Source organism: Drosophila melanogaster, chromosome 3L (assembly GCF_000001215.4).
Source record: "Drosophila melanogaster chromosome 3L".
NCBI lineage: Eukaryota > Metazoa > Arthropoda > Insecta > Diptera > Drosophilidae > Drosophila > Drosophila melanogaster.
Window position 1 is genome coordinate 4,854,902 of NT_037436.4, and position 13,340 is coordinate 4,868,241.

Genomic DNA, 13,340 nt, shown 5'->3' on the forward strand with positions numbered 1-13,340 from the left:
AATCATAAATAAACATTCGACACAAACACAATAAATGTCAAAAAGTTTCGCCATTATCCGTTCGCCAGTTAATGTCCTTGTCGCCGCTGTTGTCATCGTCGTCATCGCGTCGTTGTCGTTGTCCTTGTCGTTCTCGTCTTGAAAGCGAACGCAGCGCTTTATTATTTTAATGATTTCGCAGTGCCGGTTCCACTGTCCGTGCCTTCGTCCTGTCAGCACTCCGGCATGTCCTGGAACTCCTCCTCTCCTGTCCTGACCCCTCCTGTGCTCTCCAGTCCCGTGGCATTGTGTTTACATTTGTAATTCAATTCGCGACCGCTCCTCCAGCCCAAAATGCTCCCAGCTCATAGCTCCATCTCCATCTCGGCGTCCGCTTGTTATTATTTTACATGTCGTTCGCTGGCTCACTATAATTTATTAGCAATTTGCATAATTTTCTTTTATAAGGAATTGCCTCTGTTTTCCGCTGCTTTATGCTTTTTTGCTTTTAGTGCTGACACCGCGACATCAACTCTTTTCGGCCCAATGTTATGCTAATTGCCCCGCCGAAATACCCATGGATTCTCCACCCCACTTTACGGTTATGCACGATCGTTATCAATAGACATTTTGTTGGCCCGATTATTGCCTGAATAATATGCCCACCTCTCGAAATTTGCATTCACATCTGCTCTGAACTCTGCTCAAGGCAAGGTCTCAGATCACTGGGTTAATTGGTTAAAGACAGCTGCCGTTTATGGTTCTTATACAGGGTCAGGGTATTCTCAAAAATCGGAAAGGAAAAAGTTTACTTTTGAAGTTTGCAAAATAATCGGTAATTGGTAATGTTATAGAACGCCTAAGAAGTAAATACTACTTTTGTATAGTTGATTATATCTTTAACCAGCTAATTTCCCTTATTTGTTTAATGAAACTGGCACAGACAACACAATGCAAGCCGGGAACAAAAGTATCTATATTTTCTCTTTCTAACTGCTCCAGCAATTGCTTTTATTTTTCCCGTTGTTTTGCTCCTTTAACACAGCTAAACTTTTGCAGCATAAACAATTAAAAATTAATTTAAAAAACTTTTGGCCAAAGATAAGCAGAGGATGACGGTGAGCGAGAGGAATCGAGGAATCAGCAGTTAGCTCATTAAACCCGCCACATGGTCTTGGTCTTGTGGTTCTGTTTTTGGGCCAACTCTCTCGTTGGAAAGCGTCTGCAGCATTATGCAATCTCTGGTAGCGGGGGATGCCTTGAAGTGGACCTTAAATGGGGCCGAAAGGAGAACTAAGCGAAACTATTTAAAATACCATTTGCTATGGAATCAATTGAAAACGGATGAGTTTTGTAATTAGGCGGCTCGGAGCTCACAAACACGCCCACCAACTATATAGACTCGAGCCAAGGTTATTTCATAAACACGCTCAAGTGATTCGGCAAACTTCCTAAGGGGGAGCGAAGGATGAATGGATGAAGGGGTGGCAGGCGCAGGACTTTGACCAAGCCCAATTTGATCCACAGATCCACTGTGTTTGTCCGCCTGGCTGTCTGTTTGCCCTGGCGGCAAAGGTCTCCGGGTCCACTGTTTGACTTGAAGGTATTAGAAACTAATTTGTACAGCAGCCGCAAAAGCAGGAGTAGCAGGAACAGCACTGGCAGATCCTTGGCCAAAGCTAACCAGGATACAAACAACAATTGTTTGCCTGTCCATCCATCTATCCCGGGCTTTGCTCCTCTAGTTCAGCCATCCACTTTGGTCTCGCTGTTTTCGGGCTTTCCGAAGACAATGAGTAAAAAATCCAAAGGCAAAGGCAAGCCAAATCCCCAACAATGGCAGTGGTAGCAGTACGAGCAGCCACAACAACAACAGAATGGCTAAATCATATGGCCCGGCTAAAAAGGACCACTGACAGAAAGGGACTCGTCTCGCTTTTAAGTCGCCTGCGGCTTAAATTTTCTTAAATGTTACATTGTCTCTGGCAACGACAGAGAAGCAACTCCATACCGAAAATGCCAGTCTTTTTACGGTTTAACTAAACAATCTGCTCACAAGTAAATATTTTCGGGCATATGCAAAACTTTACCATGAACCGACACCGAAACTGAGTCCTTTGGCTAAGTACATTTATCTTTAAGACTAAAAACCATAACAATTTAGTGTCGGAAATTTTGAGCTACGCATTGCAGAATTTATTCGCAGACGACACACATAGTTGGGCTTCATGGTTTATCCGGCAGAAATTCGCACAAATATTTACCCGGGTCGAAAATTTTATCGGAGAGCGCAGAAAATGCTTAGCTAAGCGAATTGTTATTCCGCTACCCTTAAAGTTGCTCGTCCGATAATTTAATTTCAAAACAAAATTTTGGCTTCCTTCCACATCAAAAAAAAAAAAAAAAAAAAAGGAACACACAGCAACATGTACATGCAAATTTTTAACCCAATTTCAAGGTTTTAGCCTAATGAATTTGACATGCTACCAAAAATGGGATTTGGACTTTATTTGAATATGTCAGACCAAAATAGTCTGATATTGCTTTCCTTACTGTGTTACAACTTCGATATTTTAACTTTTACTATCAATATTTATTGTATTATGATTTATAAGGTCAGCTGCGCTGCAAAGGCTATCAGGTATCCATATCTTTCTATCTTTGACACCGATGCGGTTTCCACTTCAATTCACTTTTTTTTTCCTCCCGCAGACGCCACTCGATCGAAATTGATGCGACATTTCGAGGATAAATCAGGAATGACTTGGCTGTATTTGTAGTGAATTTGCATTGATGATTGTTGACATTTAAAACAAATATGAATATACAGTCGGCAGATTTCAGTAGCCAATCAATTTTTTTAGCAATGCGAAATAAGAGATGCAAAAATAAGTTGCAAATTGTTATGATTAATGCGAGTGTGAGCTGGGCCGACTTTTCATTATGAGCATTAAATTTTTGCACATTTTATAATTTAATTGAATTTCGCTATATTTTTTATCGCACTTTTGCAAAGCTAATTTATGATTGCTCAATGCGGCATGTAATTGCATACAAAAGCCTTTAATGACGTCCCGTTCGCAGTATCTCTCTATCTGTATCTGCATCCGTATAAAGCGATTGTATTTCAGTCAGTTTTTTCCTTCTACCCACTTTGACATTCCATAATTATATTCATTATTAATGATAACATAAAGCAAGAGAAGAAATATTAGCAATAAAAATTGATTAAAGTTTAAGCGAACACCGATAATTAACCAACCATAAATATAGCCGTGATTTAAGCTGGCTTGCAATTCCATCTCACATGCCGCAAATCGATTGACTTCCGAGCTTGATCATCCCACCGGTGCGTGTCCTTCTTCATCTTGGAACCAATTAGCGACCGGGAATTAAGTGCTCATCAGACGTCTGTCCGGTCTTTGGTCTCCAGACCACCTTTAGCTTTGCCATCGCCAACGACATCGCCACATCGGATTTCCAACCCAAAACTCATACCCAGTCCCATTCCCGTTCCCATTTGCAGTCACGCATAATAGAGTTCACACAAATTAGTCAAACGCAGGGCAAACTTGGTCGTAAACAGAGCTGCAAATGCGTCGCAACATGTACGGTTCCGCCGGTGAAAGGACGATCCCAGACATCACCGGATCCTTGGCACTTGGCACCAGGAGGCGGAGGAGCAGCAGCAGCAGGAGCTGCCAAAGGACCAACGGACCACTGGCAATTGTAACTCCCAGTTTGGTCGCACGATTAATCGTCGTTGCAAATTGTTGGCACGTTTTCAATTGACAACAGAGTACGTTGCCTGCACGGCAGCGTCAACCCCTAATTTGCACTATGACCCCCGACCAACCCCACCCTTTCACCCAACTCCATCCATTTTCACTCATTTCCACCCCACCCCCACCGTAGGTTGCGTGTAAATCACACGGTGTTTGCTCTTGCTCCTGTTGCATCTTTTACGTGCGTCAGGATGAATTTTGCTGCCAGATATCCTTATCCTTCGCCACCCACCTCACGCCCTTGGACCCCCTGCCGCTGCCTTTCTGCGCCCCCAACCCTCACGTGTGACGGCCGTTTTAAAACGCCGACCACGACGCCTCTGTCGTTTATTTTGAATGTAATTTTTCAAGTCGCGACGTCTTCTACTGCTGCCCATTAATCACGTGGACAAAATGCGATTCGCCATGGCAGCAAACGGAAAAAAAAACACGGAATCGAGGCAAATAAACAATGGAGAATGGAGCGGGGAAAGAAAAGTGAGACTGGGCAGAAAAAAAAGGAAAACTTTGCCTTGACAAGGCAGTTCTTTAATTATACTCTATCTACTTGGGTTATATGGGGTTTTAAAGAAGTTTTACCTTAAAATTTGAATTTATTAAGAGTTAAAGTTCTTAAAGATAAAGTTGCAATGCAATATTATCATGTTCACCACTTACCACCAGCAGCAGTGATATATGCCATCTCTTACCATGATTTATTCCCTCTTCTGAGTATGAGTATGTGAATGAGCAAAGAATATCCAATTTCATACATCCTCAAACCCGAGATGCGAAGAACGACGTCCCCTGGAAGTTAAGCTTCTTAGGGTATGATTGGATTCGACTTATTTCCGTTCCGGTGGAAAAGTGTTGCATACTCGCAGGCTGGAAACGATGCTGCTCCTCCGGACTTCTGTTGCTCTGCTGCTCGTTGACTTTGTTAATAATGATGTTGTCCCTCCCCATTGTGTATTTTCAGCAATGAGGTCACGTGACTGACAGCCGTCGAATTACGGCCCTTTGTTTGGCAAAGCCCATAGACCGAACCACCAATCAGCCAAAAAAGTCAACCCACCCAGAAGAAGGCCAATGACAAACTAAATGCAATTTGATGCGTGTCATGCCCCCCTCAGGATAATGTGTTCGAAAATGCGTGGTAATCATTATTTGTGACAATTGACGAAGTCGGAATCAATTTTTTATTAGCTCTCTAATGCCAAGATCAATCCTCTAAGCCGATGCCCGGCAGTTGTGGCAGTTAATAAATATTTGTCACGCATGGCTCTGGATGCACTGCAGCTGGAAAGCCCACACCCAGGTACCTCGATCCCCGAAGGACCTGTCGGTGGCACCTGCATTGCGTTGTCCGGTGCGCTTAGGCACGTGACAGGCGGATGACCTGCATACGGGAACCTGAATCCTGCTTTTCCCGGCCTGCGTTGATGGTTTCGCATGCCTGGCTATTCCCACGACTTGTCACCTTAAAACACACACGATTTCCTTTAACTTTCGCATGTGTGGCAACCGCATTTACTGCGCTCTCAAAGCCAAAATGCGTTGTCCTGGAAGGAAGACAAAGGTGAGGTAACCGCAATTGACCATTAATCAAATTTCCAATTAATTTACCACAATTAATTGCTGCTCTATTCGCAATTCAGTCGCTCAAAACACCAATGCCACTTGAAGCGTCTTTGTTAAAGTAAATTCCTTTGGCAGCCGAAATGCAATAGGATCTCCTTGTGAAATCGGCTCATGATTATGCTGCCTCGTAGCATTATGTATGCGATTCTCCCCTTCAGCTGCAACCCTATTAGGGAGCTCCGAACACGCCGAGCCCCGGTCGAGCATTATTATTTTCCATCATTGTCAACATATCATCAGGTTCAATGACGAGTCGATGCTTCCGTTGTTCCCGGCGCTCCTGCTAGTCCTGCTCGTCCTGCTGCTCCTTTGCCAGACAGTTGGGATAATAAATATACAGAATGCCAGCGGTAGCTTCACCAGGACCAGCTTTTCTGCAGTTGCAGCGCTTTATTGAAAAATGTGTGCACAATTCGAGAAAAGCTGCCAGGTAACGCGGCCTGCTTCGTGCGCTCTGGACTACACTGAGAAAAAATCAGACAGATAAAGTATTATGTAAATACCTCATATTTTTGTTATTATTAAATGGATATATTCGAAACAAGGTAATATTTAAATTATTGTGATCCAAATTCCTGTCTTTGCATATTGTCCGAAAATGCACTTGCTTTCCAATATTCTCCCTGCAACTGTGACTGCAGTTGATGCCCTGGGAAGCCATCCCTTCGCCAGACACAAATATCAAATATTATCGAGCTGAGCGGAGGACGTTGAAAGGCGAGCATTGACGGAGTGTCGGGGTGTCTCCAGCTCCGGTAGCAGCTTTTGCAGCCGGTCCTGGTTGCCGGGGTTACACGTACGCCCCCGATTCCCGGGCTCCTGGCCCGCGGGTCCTCCGTTGCCATGGCCATCCATGCCCAATGCCTGGGCCTCGACTTTGTTTGTAAACATTTCACGTTCATCGCTGGCCCGCAAATATTTCGCTTCCACTGCTGCTGTGCAAACTTTTGCCATCCGAGCTACGGGTTTTGTTTTCCATTTTTCTAGAACGGAGAAAAGTATGCCCCGCACAGAGTGAAACAAATGAAAGCAGACTAGAAATCGTGTTTCGTTGTGTTGGCTTTGAATACGATTCGTTAACAAACCAGCATCAGCGGAAGGATCACGCGCACACCGTCCCTGAGGTTCTCCCCCTGACCAAACCAAATCATCCAAATCAATCCATGCCCTCGCCATGCAGAAGAAGGTAGCGCCAGAGCGCCGTCCATACTGTGATCCTCGGCTGCAGGATGACAAGCTGAGGAGGAAACGAACTCTCCATCTGCCCAGAGTGTCGCAGGCTCAGAAGAAGGGCGAAAAGCGCCAGCTGAACGACTGCCCCTTCTACAACCTGACTTATGGCTTTGACCAACTGCCACTGGATCCTGTCAAGGAGTTCCTGCAGGAGAAGATATGTAAGGCTCCTCTATGCCACTTTAACTTCCCACAACTAAATACCAATTTATACTTAGCTCACATGCAGACAGACAAAATAGTGGGACATTGCAATCGGGAGTTTGATTTCCACCGATACGATTTGGATAACGTGAAGGATGAGTATGATGAGTGCGATGATGACAGCTTGCAGGAGCTGCAACTGGAGGATATTATCATGCCCGAGCAGTTCGAGATGCTGCGCGATGCCAAGGATCATTTATACAACTTTGATTCCACTGGTAAGTAGGAACATTTCCGGGGGAAAGCCACAATTAAGTGGAACAACATTTGCGCATTAAACCAGGTGTGCTGGGAATGGGTAAATGCCCCAAACAAATTGCCACACATTTCGTGTTATTCAATGAGTGAGAACTTTACCGCAAAAACATAACACTTAATACTTTATTAAATGCGAAAACATGCCCCGACTGAAGGTGCTGCTTTCGCCCAACTCCCAATTCCTTCTTGGCCGCTGCTCTACCCCCTTCTGTTGCCAGCTTTCCCATTTTCCGACTCCCACAGCGCAGCTCGCTGGAAAATTGTTCACCTGTAAACATAAAAATTCCAAACATTATCCTTTTAACATAAAATTTTATAACCGAAATGAGAAAAAAAGGCAAAACCGAAAAACAAATGCGTATGACATTTATTTGAATATCCTTTGGGAGTGCAGGGCACTCAAGGGTAGACAGCGGGGGTGGGCGAGGGGGACTCGTAGGGCAAGGACGAAGGTCGGGTCGAGTGACTCTACAACATGTTTATCATAGTGTTTTATTTAGCATTTACATGAAACATTTTTATGTTGGCGTTTTTTTCGTTGCATACTCTTTGCAAAATGTGTAATTTGGTTGTTACTTTGAAGGAATATATGGTACTTTTAATTTAGTTATTGTATCAGAACTATCAGAATATCCAAAAGACTGGCATTTCCTCAAGGACTCCGAACTCTTTACACTAAAAATAATATTTAAACTTTTTAAATTGGCCTATCTTTTACTTAAGTTTCTAGAAAGAATAGAAAAAGAGCAACTCTTGTTCGCATATTCCCACATGAAAACCATATCTCCCTGCAGTCTCGACTTTTGTCGCTAGTTTGTAATAAAAATGTTTAATTTTTGTGTCTAGTTTTTTAATATTTAATGCGAGCATGGAAGCGCCGTCCCAGTGGGCGGTGGGCGTGGTCTATTAAGGGATCCGGTTACACAATGGCATAAAAGCGTGTTGCCAATAGACATTAGCATGCAAATACGACAAACAAACTCACAGATAGCCAGAGATGTCCAGTTGGCCCGGGGGAATTTCGTTTGTAAAGGCCCGCAATGGAAATTAATTCCAGTTTAATCAGTTAAAAATCGAACTCTGCTGCCGTGACTCTTGTTTAAAACAATTTCATGTTGCGCAAACAAACCTATTTGCCCTGCCTTTCAGGCACGTCGAAAGTCACGCAGAAAAGGGGAAAATCAAATTCGAAAAGTGCAGACAGACCCATGTCATATTCGTGGGCAAATATTAAATACGATTTTCAATTTCAATTTTACGCATTATTTTTTACCATCACCTGCCTTTGGTTTGTTTTTTATTCGCTTGCAGCCTGTAATCAATTTCCCTGGATTGACAAATGGATGACTGGCGGTAATAAATAAGCGTGCATATTTACTCAGTGTGCATTATTAAAAATTTGACACCCCCTTTACATGTGTGGCGCAGTGCGTCCCAGTGAGCAGGAGATCTATGAAATGACCAGCCACCTCCTGGAAATCTACTGCAATCGCAGGGTGCGCATCTTCTATCCGGGCTGCGGAACCAGTTCCTCCTTGTGGACAAACCAGCTGAGGCGCCAGCACGGATCCCCTTCGGAGCTGATTGGAGCCTATCGAACTCCCTCTGCCCGCCACATGCGGGTCAACAACATGAGAGGACCTCCCAAGAAGGAAAAGTTCACGGCCGGCGATCATTATGCCTTTCGAACGCCGCAGGGTAGGGGCTTAATTATATATTTTTTAATTCAAATTATATTGGTGTCCTTACAGAATGTCGCAACGAACTGATGAGAGTTGGGAAAATAATTGATGAGCTAATCGAGCCAGTGCTGAAAGCAGCAGAGCACAAAATTGGTCATGGACTCACAAAATATCCCGATCCGCCCAGTTGTAAGGACAACACTAATCGAATCCTTAGGTCGGCAGGTATATTGGTGGTATGTGTTTTTTTTTGCCATTTCTTATATTGTTATAAAAAAAAAACCTATTTTACATAGGGAAAGAAAAAGAATTGCTATGTCGGCAAGTGTCGCATACATCGTAAGGACTTTGCCACAAATGAGGAGTTTCTGCGCTGTCTCAAAAGGATGGAAGCAACGTGAGTATCAATTTCCCTCATTTCAAGTTAATAGCAATTATTAAAAACTTTCCGATACAGCCACTTTCCGTACATGCAACCCTTGCAACCGGTGGATCCTGATGACCAAAAGATCAAAATGTTGGCTAAATACCGAGTAGAGCTGGCAAGAGCGGAAAAGCTTTTTACCCTGAAGATACAGAAGCGATACCAGTGTCTGCTGAAAAGTGTGAGTTATGATGAGAGATAGTTAGGGTGCCACGTCTCGCAATGTATTTCGGAATTATGCAACTGACCAAACATATGCCAAATGCAACAAATAAATGGGCGGTATGAAAAATGAAACCGAAATACCCAGCCGCAATGACTCCTTGACCGAGACCATAAAATACCCATCAAATGTGAGCACCAGCGTCGGGCGCAAATAAATTTTATCATTGACTCTGACTTTGGCTCCGTTTCCGTGTGTTGCTCCGTATCCTTCCTCGCCACCGTGTCCATATCCATATCCATGACCGTGTCCGTATCTTTGTGTCTTTGTCCATAAAAAATGATAATAATAAAGTCCATACAATGTAAATATGTGTGCGTGGGCGTGTGAGTAAATTAGACTGCCTTTGCTTCAGAGCAGTGTTGCTCACAATTTCCACAAAAAAAGGTGGGTTTGAATATAAGCAATTCAAAAAAGAAATGAATCTTAACTTGCTTTGGAACGGACTAACGGACAGACAGACGTAAATGGCTAGATCGACTCGGATGCTGATACCTTATATGGTTGAAATATACTTGGTCAAAACTGGCGGGAAAAAGGATGAATTGGCAACACTGCTTCGCGGAACGTGCTTATAAAAATTATATAATTCATACCTCGTAAATATTATGGTCCGAGGGGCTTGGTCTGAGTTATGAATAACGTGATTAGCTCTTAAAAAGGGAAACCGCTTGTGTGGCGATGGCGTGAATCACACCCGATTTAATGACTGCACTCCGCCCACAACCTAATCCCTATGTTTATCCCCCATGCAGATGTCCATAGTGCAACTGGCGACGTATCCTTCACACCTCATCCGAAAGGCCTTCAGACGCATCAATCCAAGGAGCGCCCTTCTGCAGGATGCCTACCAATTTATAGTAAAAGAAAAGGTGAGTAACTGACTAAATAGCTATCTATAGTATGGTACACTTTATTAATCTTAATACAATTTAATCTTTTTCCTGCAAAATTAATACTATTTAAGACTGCACTTTATTTCATATTACTACATTTTAATTCACCTTTACGTTATTTTTCAATACTTGTATCATGTATTTAAGTTTAAGTAAGCTACAAAAGTTTATTGGAGGTTAATGTTAATAAGCAGGCTTGACTAAAAACAACTAGGTGGGCAACACAGATTAATATATAAAAGGCGTTCCCAACTTAGTGTAGCGTAGACATTATTAGTAAACTTAACTGGCTCAGAATTCGACAGAAGTTTTGCCGTCGAAAAAGTTTGCCGGCAGTGCGAGCATATTAAACATGCTCCCAGAATTGGATGGTACGAGTTGGGAGATGGGAGATATGGGGGAAACTGGGATGACAAGTGACGAGGCGCGTGTTGATGTTTTGACGTGAGCGCCAAACAAACTTTGGCAGGGATTTAAGCCAAGCACTTGCCATCAGCACCGGCAAATCAGTGCCGGCAAAGGCGGGTTAATGAGCATCCAAAGATGCTCCGCAGAGAATTCAGTCCCCATCCACCTGTATTCTAACCACATGGTTCCAAAATCTCCTTGGAGCGCCAACAAAGTTTATACCACCTGTCGTCCCCTTTTCAACCACATCCCCAACCATGTCTAATCAACTCATTACAGAGAGATTGGCCCAAACTGCCGCCAGAAGTTATATTAATGGATTACCTGTTCGTGGGGGACCGCGGTGTGCGTCAGGACCTCGCCATCCTTATTATCGTGTGCCTTATCGATCTACAGGAGGACTTCCGGCACTATGTCAAGCGCTCTTTCCTGAACTACCTCTTATCGTGGGTCATCTTTGGCTTGATTTGACCTCATTCATACGGACATTGATTATCTTTGATCTGCAGGTCTAATATGGAGAGGAGGCGTCTGCAGTTGGAAAGGGAACCCCCAGAGTTTCCCATTCTGACCATATCACCGCCAGTTTCCTGGCGTTCCAACCTCCTGAGGGGCAAGGCTCGTATTGGTGAAGTTCTCATGACCACACATCCGACGGTTCAGGCACTGAATAGATTGTGGCACGATCTATATGAGGATCTGGTTGTTGTAGATCTGGGTCAGCTACTTCTGGCTCAGCGGCCACTGGATGCAGATACTGTCCAGGTTTTCATTGAGAAGAGTTGTGCCGACGTTCGGGATGTAAGTATATCTAATTTTATGAGATTAATTTTTATTAAATTTTATCTTTAAGTTGCTGCTCAACGATTGGCTGCCACGATGTGCTGACCTTATGAACGAGATGCGTGGCACTTGGAAGGATCTGGTGCCCATGTCGGGGAAGTATGGAGGACGTGCGGCCATGCTCTTCCGGTGCATCCACTCGGCGATGTCCCGACACTTGAACAGCCTCATTAGCAAAAGCATTAACTACCTGTTCAAGGTTCTGTGCGCCTTCAAGGGTGGCAACCGCATCGAAAAGTACTCCATGTTCGACGCGAAGCTGAAGAGGATACCGCTAATGACCCTTATTGCTTCTGTGGTCGGTGCCCACTTCGATCATGAGCCCATCAACATGGGTCCTGGAGTCAGACCCGCCTCGAATATATATGTCTATGATGAGGACGACGCTGATCCTTTTCAGCAGCCGCAAGTCAACCAGTTTGTGGAAAATGTAAATATGTTGAACTGTAATGATAGGAATAAGTAATTTAAAATGAGTAATTACAGGTTCCTGATATTGATGATGTGGCTCAGTTTGAACTGGATCACTCGAATAAGCTCTACATATATCCTTATATGCAGGAGCTGCCTCGAATTTTTACAGAGCATTTCAAGAGTATTTTGGCAGTGGGCTATGAAATTCCCCGCCTCGAGTTTGTCATGTCTGGCGGTGGTTAGTAACAGTACATATGCTTATTACACTTTGTTTGTAAGATATAACCTTGGCTTGCAGAACCCGAAACCAAGGGCTTTCTGCATTTCATTGATGAAGACCACGTGGACTTTCTGGAACTCTGCGAGAAAGTCGAGCAGATTGTCAAAGTCAACTGGCAGGGAGTGCACGTTTACCTGAAGCCCGTCTACAAGTATTACTTTGGACTCTTCCAAAAGTTAATATTGCCCATGGTGCAGAAGGTCTGGACCGAGAATAACCTGCCGGAACTTGGGGTGAGTCCATCCGTCCATCCGTCCTGGTGGCAATCAGCGCTTTGTGAGCCCCAGGCCCGTCTTGAAATGGATTTAATTATTTATTTCGATTTGATTACACGCAATGATGCGTAGAATTAACATAAAATTTCATTATGGAATATTAATAGACTGCTGACAGACAGACAAGTAGCAGTCGACGGGAGTTGGGAGTTGGAAAATGGCTGGCAGTTTGTGTAATTTGACAAGTTCCACCTCGACGGGAATCCGGATTATAGCGCCTGCCGAACCGTGCTCCTCTGCCTTTCGTTAATTTCTGGCATTTTGTTAGCTGTGTGCAATGTTTAATTAGTCACTGTTTGGCTTCGCACAGCCTGTTGATTTTACAAAGTTGGGCATGCTGTTATACTTAGACAGTCCCGTGAATTGCCAAACGTATATCATACGCTCAATTTACTTCCCCCAGTCTGGCCCAACTGCAATTGCAGTTCGCATTCATTAAGTTTTATGAAACGACCAGCAATTTCCTCTCCTCTCGATTCGTTTGGTTCGGCTTGGTTTTTTGCTCAATTTATATAAAATAAAAATTACTTCCGACTGCGTGTATGCCGCCTGCTGCCTGCTGCCAGTCGATGCATGAAATGCGAGTGCGTCTCGGTCTGCACCACCATCGATGCACCCATTGGTGGATCATTGGTGGAGTCGTGTGATTGAAAAGGGGGTTCAATCGCTTGATGCATCCGCAGGGCACTAACTCTATTAGGACTTTAAAGTGCGGCATAAAGTTTTCAACGGCAAAGAAGTATATGGGCATTAATATGCTTTCGTATTGTCCAAATAGTTTATTTAATTTAATTGACTATTGTAAATGTAATTAGT

The 13,340-nt window shown here is 43.7% G+C and overlaps 2 protein-coding genes across 3 annotated transcripts in view; one reads left to right on the forward strand and one right to left on the reverse strand.

Annotated features, from left to right (window-relative positions):
* Window positions 1-4,908: 4,908 nt before the first annotated feature.
* CG32235 (uncharacterized protein) lies at window positions 4,909-5,569 on the reverse strand. Its single transcript, NM_168105.2, has 2 exons — window positions 5,370-5,569; window positions 4,909-5,305 (listed from the first exon to the last, which is right to left on the reverse strand). Exon 2 carries the CDS (start codon window positions 5,195-5,197, stop codon window positions 4,946-4,948), a length of 252 nt encoding a protein of 83 aa, NP_729038.1. The 5' UTR covers window positions 5,198-5,305; window positions 5,370-5,569; the 3' UTR covers window positions 4,909-4,945.
* A 798-nt stretch (window positions 5,570-6,367) lies between these two features.
* The window catches only part of Dnah3 (dynein, axonemal, heavy chain 3), a 34,481-nt gene continuing 27,508 nt past the window's right edge, over window positions 6,368-13,340 (forward strand). Inside the window, exons 1-13 of one of the 2 annotated variants that reach the window (NM_139680.3) lie at window positions 6,368-6,778; window positions 6,836-7,039; window positions 8,391-8,432; window positions 8,508-8,777; window positions 8,831-8,997; window positions 9,058-9,158; window positions 9,219-9,366; window positions 10,164-10,280; window positions 10,992-11,158; window positions 11,222-11,513; window positions 11,566-11,985; window positions 12,042-12,207; window positions 12,268-12,482. In NM_139680.3, the coding sequence (NP_647937.2) occupies window positions 6,559-6,778; window positions 6,836-7,039; window positions 8,391-8,432; window positions 8,508-8,777; window positions 8,831-8,997; window positions 9,058-9,158; window positions 9,219-9,366; window positions 10,164-10,280; window positions 10,992-11,158; window positions 11,222-11,513; window positions 11,566-11,985; window positions 12,042-12,207; window positions 12,268-12,482 (2,529 nt within the window). In that variant the 5' untranslated portion in view covers window positions 6,368-6,558. Of the gene's footprint in view, window positions 6,779-6,835; window positions 7,040-8,390; window positions 8,433-8,507; window positions 8,778-8,830; window positions 8,998-9,057; window positions 9,159-9,218; window positions 9,715-10,163; window positions 10,281-10,991; window positions 11,159-11,221; window positions 11,514-11,565; window positions 11,986-12,041; window positions 12,208-12,267; window positions 12,483-13,340 lie in introns of those variants that run through there. The other variant, NM_001144413.2, reaches the window with a different exon arrangement.

What these genes read in the sequence shown, in the direction of transcription:
- CG32235 (NM_168105.2), bottom strand. Translation starts at nt 5,197, where the DNA reads ATGCGAAACCATCAACGCAGGCCGGGAAAAGCAGGATTCAGGTTCCCG.